At 44.6% G+C, this 13,189-nt stretch overlaps 2 protein-coding genes across 4 annotated transcripts in view; one reads left to right on the top strand and one right to left on the bottom strand.

Moving 5' to 3' along the window:
- Positions 1-100: 100 nt before the first annotated feature.
- faap24 (FA core complex associated protein 24) lies at positions 101-3,125 on the bottom strand. Its single transcript, XM_004572660.5, has 4 exons — positions 2,893-3,125; positions 1,680-1,822; positions 1,445-1,600; positions 101-1,227 (listed from the first exon to the last, which is right to left on the bottom strand). The coding sequence occupies exons 1-4, from the start codon at positions 2,993-2,995 to the stop codon at positions 979-981; spliced, it is 651 nt and encodes a 216-aa protein (XP_004572717.1). The 5' UTR covers positions 2,996-3,125; the 3' UTR covers positions 101-978.
- A 1,452-nt stretch (positions 3,126-4,577) lies between these two features.
- The window catches only part of tdrd12 (tudor domain containing 12), a 33,923-nt gene continuing 25,311 nt past the window's right edge, over positions 4,578-13,189 (top strand). For all 3 annotated transcript variants that reach the window (XM_023154112.3, XM_023154111.3, XM_014411303.3), the window contains exons 1-8: positions 4,578-4,689; positions 4,909-4,964; positions 5,668-5,829; positions 5,912-6,048; positions 12,311-12,430; positions 12,508-12,563; positions 12,659-12,744; positions 12,831-12,993. In XM_023154112.3, coding sequence (XP_023009880.2) covers positions 4,941-4,964; positions 5,668-5,829; positions 5,912-6,048; positions 12,311-12,430; positions 12,508-12,563; positions 12,659-12,744; positions 12,831-12,993 — 748 coding nt within the window. In that variant the 5' untranslated portion in view covers positions 4,578-4,689; positions 4,909-4,940. The remainder of the gene's footprint in view (positions 4,690-4,908; positions 4,965-5,667; positions 5,830-5,911; positions 6,049-12,310; positions 12,431-12,507; positions 12,564-12,658; positions 12,745-12,830; positions 12,994-13,189) is intronic.

Raw genomic sequence — 13,189 nt, 5'->3', positions numbered from 1 at the left:
AGTATCCTCCGACTGAAATGAGTCGGTCACACAGGAATAACCTGCAGCTCATTTCATCAGAATAATACTTTCAGGTATTTTTAAAGCAATAAAAAGAAAAAATGCGAAACTTTGTTTTTATTTTTATTTCACAGTCGTAGAAAACAGTTTTGCATGCATTCAAAATCTGGAAACTTTTCTCTGCTCAGGAGGCAAACTGATGTCCGAGTCCGTCCTTTAAAACTGAACCATCATTCAGGTCAAAATAAATAATGCAGAGTAAAAATCGGCACATGAACCGAGTCGTGGAATTAGCTCAGGCTCAGCTCTGTGGCCAGTGACAGTTGGGAACACACTGGGCAACATGTTAGGTTAACGCTGCCTCCAACGCTTCCTGCTCACGCTGAAGGCTGCGCTGCAAACCGTCGTCTCAGAGACACAAATGTGCGAGTAATTCTTGCATCAGCCTGGCGCCTGGTTTAGAGCGACACACGTCAGGCAGTTTGCAGGAAGCCTTCGCTCTCACACATCTCAGGATGCAAACACCGTGAATGTCGATGAAGATGAGGAGCGTGCCTGACCTGAGGCACCACTGTGAAAAGTGCCGTTTGCTGTGCAGGTCATGGTCACCCGGCTCTGATCAGGAGCGATGGCCCTGATCGTCCAGTGACTGTTCTCATTCCTGGGGTGTCAAATAATCCTGATTTACTCGTCAATTTAAACTACGGTTTTTTTCTATTAGTGAGATGGATCAGGATTCCTGCTGCGACGGGGTTATTCTCCCCCAAACGCCAACCTTTACCTCATTTTAACCGTGCAGGTTTTATTGCTTCAACCTAACCAGCAACTGCAAGCCAGAGTAAAAACATTTTCTTCAGCCTCCTCGTGCAGACATCTCAGCTCTGGGAACCAGGACTGTTGTCTCTCAGTGTGAATCGATGCTGCAGGAACTTCAGTCTCAAGGCTGGATTTTGGCCACTGTAATCTGAACTGAGCTGTTCAGGTCCCGGCAGTGTGTTTGTGGAAGAAGCTATGGATCTGCTGAGCGCCAGCCTGGCCCACGATGGGCTCCAGCTCGCCGGGGGAGGCGTTGCAGAGCTGCTGGATGCTGGAGAAGTGCCGCAACAGCACCAGAGCTTTGACCTTGCCCACCCCGGGGATCTGCTGGACCAGAGCCAGGACCAGAGGGTCCAGCAGGCGGGACGAGCTCTTCCTCCTGAAGGGGTTCTCCCGACCCTCCCCGTGAACCTGGAGACAACAAGAACAAGCCTCAAATTCAACAAGAAGGCCAGCTTTGATTGGTCTTTTGTTCTGATTGGTTTGAATCCTTTTTGTTACGCAGGGTTTAATATTTTTATGACACACTTACAAAATGTGACATCATAGAGAAAAACAACGCAAAATGATTTTATGTACCGTAACCCAGAGTTAAGGACTAAAAATCAACACATTCTGGAAATCTTACCATCTGAGCGATGAGCTGTGAGGCGTCGGCCTGCCCGCTGATGGGCAGCAGAGACAGGCCGAGGTCAAACACCACAAACTTCTGCACAGCGGGGAAGTACTGCTCGCTGAGTCTGGTCTTCTCCACCAACACCAGCTCCTGGAAGCTGCTCCCAGCCTGAAAACAAACACGAGGAGCGCCTCCAATATCAACCTGAACATCATCGAGAAGCTTCCAGGTTCCACATCAAACTTACGTTCCTGTAGCGAACCACCTTCCTCTTGTAGCTGCTTCCTGCGATGATGTCACACTCAGAGACGTAGAGGACACTGCTTTTGTTGGGCAGGAGGAAATCTGCCACTCCGAGCTCCGTCTCAAAGATGATTTTCACACCTCCACCTGCAGCAGATGCAAATTCATTGCACTAAATACACAAACACTTTAGCCAGAGCGGGAAGCACTCACTGTGTGTGGATCTGTGGGTGCTAAAAGCATACTGTTACTAGAGCCATCCAGTCCTTCTCTAAAAGCAAACATTACATTTCTTAAAAGTGCTTTAAAAGTCCAAACACCCACAGCTACAAACATCTGACTGACACTGCCCCCTCACTGCATCATTACATGCAACAAGCGGCTTCTGCATTCTACGTTGCGCGTCAGACGACCACAAGGGGGCAGTATATAACGGTGTGCAATTAAAGCCGCTTTAACTGAAACTGAAGAGAAGCTGCCTGCACATAGAACTCACACCGCTGTCTGTATGTGTCGTCATCATTCATTTGATCAGTAATAAAGTGACTGAGGTATTTCACCGTACTGAACCTCAGGAGTGTTGTTGGACAGTTTAAACACAGGGAAATCGAGCTGTTCATGCTGCTGGGTTCTGCACATCGACACGACGCTTTTAAAGCACCGTACTTTATGTCAACTCACCAAATGCTTCCAGTCTGACCACCTCACTGATTCACATCTTAATAAGGGAAAAACTGCCAAGTTGCAGCCCTCTGCTGTTATTGCTCATAAAATACAGATTTTTGTGATGAAATCAAATAGCTATATTTACAGAGCTACGTAAGCTATGTCATTCAATTTTAGGCCAAATATCTGATACTATGAGTTTTATGAATATATCATTTAAAAAGTGTAGCTGAAGTTTAATAATAAATTCTGAGAGCATGAATTTGTTTGAAAATATTATTATCATCATATTTGAACATTAACATTAAACTCTGGCACCAAAAAATATGTTCTATTGAAAATAAACTATACTTAACACAGTATAAATAATTCAGGAACTATAAAATAAGGCTTCACATCTACACGCGTTTTGCGTTTCATGCAGAACTCCCCCCATAAACACAACCTTAAAAGTATTAAAAGTCAGTACTTTTATAATAAAACGTTAAAGGCGGGTTCTCGTCTGATTTTTGGTGAATATTTATTACTCCGGGTTCGTGGTGCTTATTTACCTTTCAAACCCTGAATGAAGGACGAATTTCTCCATTTGTCGCTGCAGATCATGTGTCCGTAAGGAGGAACCGCGTTGAGCAGCTCAGGCGCTTTGTTCTCCATGCAGCTGAGCGCCACAGCGGGTTAAAGTTGCCTTGGGTGACTGTAGGACGTTAGCTACCAGGGTTCGCTTTTGCCTCCATAAGTTAACTCGCTTCCTCCTTCTTCTTCTTTATAGGCTTTATTGGCAGTTGGCAAACAGCAAAATGGTGCACTACCGCCACCAGCTGGTGTGGAGTGTGGACCGAAATGACAAAAAATTGGACTTTGTAAAACCATCGCCCTTTCCTCTCTTCCTCCGCTTGCTTTTGCCACCTTTCCTTCATTTTGTATCCCATTCTACTCTTGAGCTCCGTCCCACTAACACTAATATCCATACCTACCATCGGTCTCCTTGTTGCTTCTTTTGCTGTCCTATTTGCCGTTTCATTTCCTTTAACTTCATGATGTGCTGGTAACCATAAGAATGTGACCACAAGCCCCATCATAATTATTCTGAGTAATGTTTGCTGGATCTCTATCAGAATGTCAGTCTGCATTCTGAGTGACTGTCTTGCAGACCGGCCGGTGATGAGCTCGAGTCTGAACATATCACAGAACTTAGTGGTTTTGTTTCTTCAGTCCACTGGGCTGCTAACAATAATGAAACCATTTCTCCTGTGCACACTGATAAATCGTCACTGATCCTTTTCCCTACTTTGATATTAAATTCAGGAACAATAAATGCTATCCCGCTTTGGTTGGCTGTATTCTTTGATGCATCTATGTAGATTTTGACATAACTACAATACTGATTAATATATTCCTGCGCTGTATGTGAAGATAAACCCCCTCTCCTTGTTCTTTTTGTTTAACAATGTGAAATATGCTACTGCATCAGGGAGCATCCATGGTGGTATTGTAGGCAACGGTGCTGTTTGACTTATGTTGATCTTGTCCAGATTAAGTTCAGCTGCTTTCTGTCCCACTGTCCACCCAAAGCTCTTCAGTTCACCTTTCTCTTTATCCCAGCACGGTTGGAAAACAGTTTTTGTCGGATGATCTTGACCATGTCCTTGTAAACTTGCCCAGTAATTCAATGCCAGTTTGTAATGTCACAATCCCCCATTTCTTTTCCTCCTTTCCTGCCTGTGTTCAGATGACGGACATACACCTCCACGTCGCCCCCTGGAGGACAGGAGGAAGAGCGCACCTGCACGGCCTAGATAATATAAGAACTTTATTTATCCCGAGGGAAGTTCTTTTGTCATCGGACAGTGTAAAAATGACAAAATGCGTGCTAAAAATATTTGTTTTTTTTCTCTCCTAGATCCCCCTCCGCCTCCCCCCCTTTTTTAAAGATTTTTTTCTAACGTTTTTTTGTGGGTTTTTCCTCTTAGGGAATCGGGTTTTATGGCGTTTTTTTCTTTTAAATTAAAATTATTTTATTATATTATATATTATTATTATATTTTAATATCTTTTTTATAGGAATTTCTTAATCTTATTTTTATTCTCATTTATTATTTTTATTTTTTCTTGTAAATTATTAAGCTTTCTTTCTTGGAATTTATTTGGTAAATTTCCCAGCCTTTTCTTCAATCATGTTTTATACACGAACATATTTTAATGGATAAAATTAATACAAAATAAATAAAATGTTTACAATAAGGAAAAGGCTGGCACCGTAGCGCCCTCTACCGGTCAGACTCGGCACTGACCCCTCCGTCTGCCTTTCTTCGCGCCTTACACTCGCTGCTGCTTTCGCCCACAAACAGGTACGTTCGACCTGCGAATTCGACGTTAAACAGAAACAAGTTACAGGGAAAAAGTTGTTTTAACCGAAGACTGAAAAATGTTTCTTCTTCTTTTTATCATTTGAAATTTCAGTAAAACGGAGCGTAGCTGGCGAGCTAACGTTAGCTAACGGGGCTCAAGTTTAAACAGTTGGCGTTCGAGAAACGGTAAATCTGTTAAATCCGACTGTTTTCTTCCAGTGTCGCTGCTTTCGGACTGACGAAATAAAGAAATGGTGAAAATATCTGTTCTGAAGGTACGTGATCCTTTAATGGCTGTGTTACTGCTTTAATTAGCTAAACGTGGCTCACGGGTTCAGTTTTGATGCCCAGCAGATGTAGTTGGTGTATTTAACCCTTTCACGCACAGTGGTCACTACAGTGGACAGCTATTCAAAGGCTGTTTTCTTGTATTTGTGTCAGTGTTGATGGTGTATTTGCACATAAAACACTACATTGGACACATGTGTCCCTTCATACTCTGCCACCCACTGGTCAGCCCGTGGAGTGGTAGCCACCTAAGTGGACATGTAAAAAAAACCAACCAAATCTTAGAAAAGTATGTTTAAAAAAAATGAAATTCAAAAACCGTCTTTTCATGCCTAAAGATGAATAAAAAAATCCTGATTGTGGTTGTCATGATTCATGTGCTAAAGGGTTAAACCTTTAAAATATCACTTATCACAAAGGTGTTTCAGGTGTGATTACTTGTCACCTCCATAACAGAAGATAGCCTTTATTAGTTCCCCACGTGGGAAATTTGTCACATGTCACTGGGAGAGGGTGAAACAAAATAAGTGTAATAATGAAATGCAAAGATTGAAGACTTTATTTTCTTTAATTTGTCAAAATGTAAGTTAGTTATTTAAGTGAAGTTCAAGCTGAGCATCAAGAGGTGCAAAACATACCTTTCTATGCAGCACAGTGATGATGATGTGTACTTCAAACTGAACTCTGCAGGTGGAGAACCCATCGTGTCTCTGGGGTGCCATTTTGGGTCTCAGCGGCGATGTGGAGACTTCAGAACATTACAAAAAGCTACATTTTCAGATGAACCTCTTCTACCGCGACACCACGCAGGACGTGTGCACGCTAAAGCCTACGTCGTTGGAGGAAGGACGGGTATCAAGACGTCAGAAACATTGTCGCTCCTGCGTTGGGCGAGGTGATAGAGTAAGGAGATTTGTGTGTGCTTTCCTGTCAGGTGTATGTGGTGTACTGGGCGGTAAAGAAGTCGTGGTTTCGGGCCGTGGTGGAGTCGATCTTCGTGGACTCGGTTTCCTGTCAAGCTTGTTGCTTTCTGGTCGACCACGGAGAGAAAGTCGTCGTCCCCTCAGAGCAGTAAGACCAGAGCAGCTTGGGAAAAACTGCTTCCACCTCATATCACACACACAACAGTCGGGTCAGAATAGTGGACACAATATATCTTTAGGCTTCATGCAAGAACATTTTCAGCCTGTAATCTTAAACCTGTTGGGCCTTCAGTTAGACTTTGCAGCGCCTTTAAAGCTGGTTAGATTTAAGTGCTTCAGAATAAAATATAAGGTTTCAGGTTAAATCTAACTGATAATCCTCATATTTAACACATTTAACATAACTGATACTGCTAAAACATGGCTTCCCACACACAGACTTCAGAATCAGAGAGACTTTATTTATCCCCAAGGGGCAATTAAGATACAACAGAGCAGCATGACATTGAAGATAAGGACAGTGCCTAAACAGGCAAAAAGAGTGAGATAATAAATACACAGGATATACACAGTTTTAAAAGTACACAATTTCAAAATTAAAGTGACTGAAAGGTGAATAAATAACTGTAAGTGACTAAAATGGAGTAAAGTGTCGGCAGTATAAAGAGCGTAGAGTAGTTTATGTTTCTGGTGTTGGAAATGTTCTTATCGGCTGGAGCTAAAAAGCAGAGGGGCTTTGGGGACAAAGGTGGCGCTCCTCCTCTCAGTCCTGCAGGAAATGCAGCGGAGGCGCCGCCCAGAGGGGAGCATTGAAATTACAGGGTTCGTACGGGTGCTTGAAATCATTGAAAATACTTGGATTTTAATGTTGTCTTTTCAAGGTTTGAAAAGTGCTTGAATATCAGATGTGGTGCTTGAAAGTGTAGCTGTATTTCATTCACCACAAATAACTATCTGATTGAATAGTTTTCTTATCAGATAGAGAAATAAAATGAGTCGCAAAATGTAGAGGCAAATTTTCCCCGCCTGGCTGCCTTGTGTCTGTTTCAATATGTGACCCCACCCCTCCCTCGGACAGTCGAGGATGAGTGCGCTAACACAGCGGTCCCCGGGTTGAGGCTCAGGTGTGAAATGTGTGGTTTTCAGGGTTTTTATCGTTTACTCAGTTTTCCTGGGTCTTTTCACGTGTGTTATGAATAAATCTCCTTTTTTTCGGTACCGGTACTGGTTTTATTTTGTTGTATTTATCCGCGACACCTTAAAGGCCGGTCGGTGAAAATATTGTCGGGCATAAACCGGTCCGTGGCGCAAAAAATGTTGGAGACCGCTGCGCTAACATTCCTGTAGGTCGCTGTTTTAATGAGTGTTTGATGGAAAACAACAATGGCGGAGTTTGCGCTCTCCAGTCGCATGATAGTTGAGTCCTAGTAAATAATTTTCCAGTACGTGTACGTTACACACGCTATTTTTTTAAAATTATGATTATTATTTTGCTATCAGACTCGCTGGAGAAATGATTGAAATGCACTGAGTGTGATGCAGTATGGCAGCGCTGTTATGGAATATGCTGTGAACTTAGCTAACATTATTTAGCAGTAATATGAGTTAATTTACTCTAGTGAAAGCTTTAAACATTAGCCTGATACATAACTAGCCAACTTAAGGCTTTCTGGTTAACCCTCTGGGGTCGACGGGCCCAGAGTCTCCATTTCAACTTGGGTCGAACGTGCGGACTTCAAACTGTATACCAGTGTTTAAATTGTGTGATAGGCCACGTAAAACCGATGTTTTTTGTTTTCAATAAAACAGTGGCGTTTACTCCGGGAAGAAACTGTAAAAGATAAGATAAGATAACCTTTATTAGTCCCACACGTGGGAAATTTGTTTTGTCACAGCAGGAAGTGGACAGTGCAAAAGTTATGAGGCAAAAATTAGAATACAATAAGAATAAATACAGTACACAGCTGTACAGAATAGAATAAAATAAAATACTATATACAGTAGAATAAAATAGAATAAATATACAATAAGATAAAAATAGAATACAAATACTATATACAACTGAGTAAAAATACGATGACAGAAAGGATTATTGCACTTAGTATTATTGCATATGTGTGGATGTGTGTGCTTGATCAGTTAAAGTCTTTATTATGGAGTCTGACAGCAGTGGGGAGGAAAGACCTGCGAAATCTCTCCGTCCCACACCGTGGGTGCCGCAGTCTCCCACTGAAGGAGCTGCTCAGTGCTGTCACAGTCTGCTGCATGGGGTGGGAGATGTTGTCCAACAGGGATGACAGCTTAGCCGCCGTTCTCCTGTCACTCACCACCTCCACTGGGTCCAGAGGGCATCCTAGAACAGAGCTGGCCCTTCGGATCACCCTGTTCAGTCTCTTCCTGTCCCCAGCAGAGATGCTGCCGCCCCAGCAGACCACGCCATAAAAGATAGCAGAAGCCACCACAGAGTCATAGAAGGTCTTCAGGAGTGGGCCCTCCACTCCAAACGACCTGAGTCTCCGCAGCAGGTACAGCCTGCTCTGCCCTTTCCTGTAGAGGGCGTCTGAGTTATGAGTCCAGTCCAGTCTGTTGTTCAGATGAACACCAAGGTACCTGTAGCTGTCCACAGCCTCAATGTCCATACCTTGGATGTTCAGTGGTTGCAGTGGAGAATGCTTGTGCCTGCGGAAGTCTACCACCAGCTCCTTGGTTTTACTGGCGTTGATCTGGAGGTAGTTCTGCTGGCACCAGTCCACAAAGTCTTGGGTCAGACCTCTGTACTCCTTGTCGTCCCCATCAGTGATGAGGCAGACTATTGCAGAGTCATCAGAGAACTTCTGCAGGAAGCACTGGGTGGAATTGTGGGAGAAGTCTGCAGTGTAGAAAACGGCGTTTTCTAAGCGCTAGCAAACACGCTTTGCTTGTGAGTGAAAAACAACAGTTATTGGTGAAAAAAGAAAACAACAACTCTTTCTCTATTGGTGGAAAAATGTACCATGTTGACCAATCAAAAAAATGATATGGCAACATGTGGCATCTGGTTGTTTGGGAAGAGGGGGAAGTTTTAGGAGTGAGCGAAAGAGAGAGACAGTTTTGATACGTGAGAAATTTGTGAGGTTTACCGTGTTTGGAGTCTCAAGTAGGGGTGGGCGATATAAACGATATACGATAGGAACGATATGAATTTGGCCAACAATAAAGATTTTGACTATATCGCGATAGCGCATGTTGATGATGTCATCTAGCTGTGCCTGTTGTGGTCGAAAGCATCGCAGCGGCTACAACCATTATCATTATAAGTGCCTGTTGGTTGAAAACCTGCGCCAGAGTTCTGGCAGGCAGGCCAATGATTTTAGAGCACACTGATGCAGTGTGCTGCAGTCTGTTCTTGTTCTGAAGGCTGAGGGAGTGGAACCAGCAGGTAATGGAGAAGGTCATGATGCTTTCCAGGAAGGCGTAGTAAAGTCATCATGATGGGTGTGCTGACTCCAAAGGAGTTGAGTTTCCTAAGGAGGTATAGCCATCGGTGGCACTTCCTGAGAATCTCCTCTGTCTTGGCAGAGAATTTCAGGTTGTTGTCAAAGATGGTTCCCAGGTATTTGTACTCCTCAACTACTTCCACTGGCTTCCCGTGGATGGTGGTGGTGGCTGCCTACTGGAGAAGGTCACCACCATCTCTTTGGTTTTGCTCACGTTCAGTTCAAGTTTGGATCTGTCACACCACTCTACAAACTCCTGCAGAGTGGGCCCGTGGTGCTGTGAGGGGCCTGACAGGAGAACTGTGTCGTCAGCATATTTCACCAGGTGACAGAGCTGTGTGGATCTGCAGTCATCGGTGTAGATGATGAAGAGCAGGGGGGAGCGCACACAGCCCTGGGGGGAGCCAGTGGAGGTGGAATGGAGACCGGAACGTTTACTGTTTAGAGAAGGATAGAAGGAGCTTCACGGTGTCCTTGGTCGTGTCCAAATTCATGGGCTGCATCCTCCTGAGGCCGCATTTGTAGACCGATTACGTCACAGCGACGCGCCGAAGGCTGTTCAAATTCGTAGACTCCTCCGAATGCAGCCGACGGGTGTGTCCTTCGTGGCCCACCATATCCCAGAATTCATAGCGCGGCCCAGCCAAACTCCAGTTTCCAATAATGGCGGCCGCTACTAAGTTTTAAAATTACTCATACTAATCTTTCTGGGTCACAAAATAAACTTTTAACATATTTTCAGGCGAGAAAGTAGCTGTGTAAACTTCAAATATCTGCTCGGTTTATCAAGATATCCCATATTTGCAAAAGTGCTTCGACGTTTTCGGAGACGTCTGCTACCCACCAGCTCGACAGCTAGCCGGGAGCTCGAGGGTTACTGATGCGGCCGAGAACGGCACAACTCCCGGCACATCATTTTCAGATCACCGCGGACTTTCGCTGCTCGGGTTAAACGTAATATATAAGTCACTTAGACAACCTACAAATGTTATTGTTGGGCTTTTTTCAATGTTTTGTTTGTTTGTGAGTAAATCGGTTTGACTGAGATTAAAGTTATTAGATTAGATAAAATAAAACTTTATTAATCCCCCTCCTCCTCGGTTTTCACACAGCTGAATAAAAGTCAAACAGAAAACTGATTAAACGGAAGTGTGAGACGGTCGAGAGTTTACGCCAGTGTCCTGACGGCTGAGTTTATTAAACTCCACCGAGACAGCGGTGACGCTAATCTGAAGGCTAGACCGTCCAATTTCACGGCCATTTACTTCCGGCCTACCCGACCCTCTGAGGACCCGGCCCACGTAGACCGCGAAGGCTGGGTCCTCAGGAGGATGCAGCCCATGAATTTGGACACGACCTTTGTGTGCCAAGAGAGGGACTGTGTTAGTGCATGAGAGGGTGGTGCAGACCTCCTCCAGCTTATCTGGGGAACACTGAACACTTTGCTGTTACACTCAGCTCTCTCTTTACCACAACGAGCCGGTGCACAGTGTCTGCACCGCCGACCCAATCTGTCAGTTTTAAAATATTCCATAACCATCATCTCATATTATTTTGTCTTAAATGTTCTTGTCTTTCTTTAAAAATGGCTCCTATCATTTCTGGATGTCACTTACATTATAATTTCTTGGCACTATCCTATGGAGAACCTTTATTTCCTTTCTTTTTTTCCTTCTTTGCAGTGAGTGTGGGGTGTCAGATTAAGCTACGTGGTCCTCCACCTGTTTTCTTCCTTTTCTGTTAGTTTCTGTTAGTTTCTGTTAGTCTTGGTTTATGGGTTTGGAGACAAAAATACAGGAGGCCTATCTGTTACGGAGGAGAATAGGAAGACTTCAGGGGAGTTTTATGAGGACATGCAGACGGTGGGTATGACAGAGGAGGATGCTGGGATAGGAGGAGAGTGAGGTCCATTTTTAGATAATCCGTTACTGATTTATTCCCCTAGGCTCTTATTTTGAAAATCTAAATCTGTGGGGAGCTTTAAAAAAAAAAAAAGGAAAGAAAACTTTTTTAAAAACTGGTTCTGCTGCGTGATTCTAGACATGAAGGTGCAGAGAGCTGCGCTGCATTTACTACCAAATGTTATATGAATGATGAGAGGAAGACTCATGTCAGGGGTGTGTGAAAAAAACAAAACAAAAAAAAACACCCAGCACGCCCCTGCGGGCGGTTTATCCTTCAAGCTCGGGTCCTCTACCAGAGGCCTGGGAGCTTGAGGGTCCTGCGCAGTATCTTAGCTGTTCCCAGGACTGCGCTCTTCTGGACAGAGATCTCCGATGTTGTTCCCGGGATCTGCTGGAGCCACTCGCCTAGCTTGGGAGTCACCGCACCTAGTGCTCCGATTACCACGGGGACCACCGTTACCTTCACCCTCCACATCCTCTCGAGCTCTTCTCTGAGCCCTTGGTATTTCTCCAGCTTCTCGTGTTCCTTCTTCCTGATATTGCTGTCATTGGGAACCGCTACATCGATCACTACGGCCGTCTGCTTCTGTTTGTCTACCACCACTATGTCCGGTTGGTTAGCCACCACCATTTTGTCCGTCTGTATCTGGAAGTCCCACAGGATCTTAGCTCGGTCATTCTCCACCACCCTTGGGGGCATCTCCCATTTTGACCTCGGGACTTCCAGGTTATACTCGGCACAGATGTTCCTGTACACTATGCCGGCCACTTGGTTATGGCGTTCCATGTATGCCTTGCCTGCTAGCATCTTGCACCCTGCTGTTATGTGCTGGATTGTCTCTGGGGCATCTTTACACAGCCTGCACCTGCATCCTATTCATGTAACCCTGGCGGAAGGGGCTACATGAATAGGATGATGGACCTGTGTGTGTGTGTGTGTGTGTGTGTGTGTGTGTGTGTGTGTGGTTTGTTTTGTTTTTTTTGGGTTTTTTTGCATCTGTTTGGTTTTTAACTCTATCCCCTCTGAAAGGATCCGGGTGGCAATGGAAAACTTCCTTCAGCTGCCTTTCTGGGTGCAAAAGTTCCACCTGGCGGGAATCAAACCAACAACCCTGCGAGTGTCTCTGCTTGAGGAGAAGGCAGAGCTCAAGTAAGGCGAGCTCATCTCACGTAGTTTGGAGGCTACAACGGAGCACATTTGCAGATATTTATTGTGTTTTTCTGCAGACCGTCAGCTCGGTGGGACAGCTCTGCCACGCTCTTCCTGCACAAGCTGCTGCAAGGTGAGTGTTATTGCTGCTGCTTGAATGCCATTAACATTAGTTTTTATGTTTCGGTGCGATGCATCTCTGAGCTCGACTCGTCTTTCATCTCACAGCATCGACCCTAAAGGAGGCCGTGCTGCTTGAACCTGAGTCAGACTCTACCCCTATCAAGCTTTACGTGACTGTTGGTGACATCAAGGTGAAGTTTGACTAAAAAGCCTTTATTTTGCACGCAGACTTGTTTGGAGACATGTGATCACGTTTGTATTAACCTTTCTTAAACAGATCTGTGTGAATGATGACTTGGTGGCGAAGAGGTTTGCCTACTACAGCACAAAATCAGGCGACGGCCTGGAGGAGGGAGACCGACTTCCTGTGATGCTGTCCTACAGCATCTTAACCCAGAGCGTCTCCCCCAAGCCGACAGCACAAACCCAACCGCCTCCCGGTAAACAGATATATGAACTCTGGCTCACCGCTCTCAACACATGTTGGTTTCATCCATGTTTGATTTGTCTGCAACAAATCAAACATGGATCCATCTGCTGCGGTGGCCCCTCAGGAAACAAAGGAAATAAAATACCTGGTAGTTTGCATTAATGCTTAACAACACCTGCTCTTAACAATTGGCTACTTCTCTACCA

Source organism: Maylandia zebra, linkage group LG7 (assembly GCF_041146795.1).
Source record: "Maylandia zebra isolate NMK-2024a linkage group LG7, Mzebra_GT3a, whole genome shotgun sequence".
In the NCBI taxonomy this organism is placed as follows: domain Eukaryota; kingdom Metazoa; phylum Chordata; class Actinopteri; order Cichliformes; family Cichlidae; genus Maylandia; species Maylandia zebra.
This window is presented reverse-complemented; position numbering and strand designations above follow the sequence as displayed.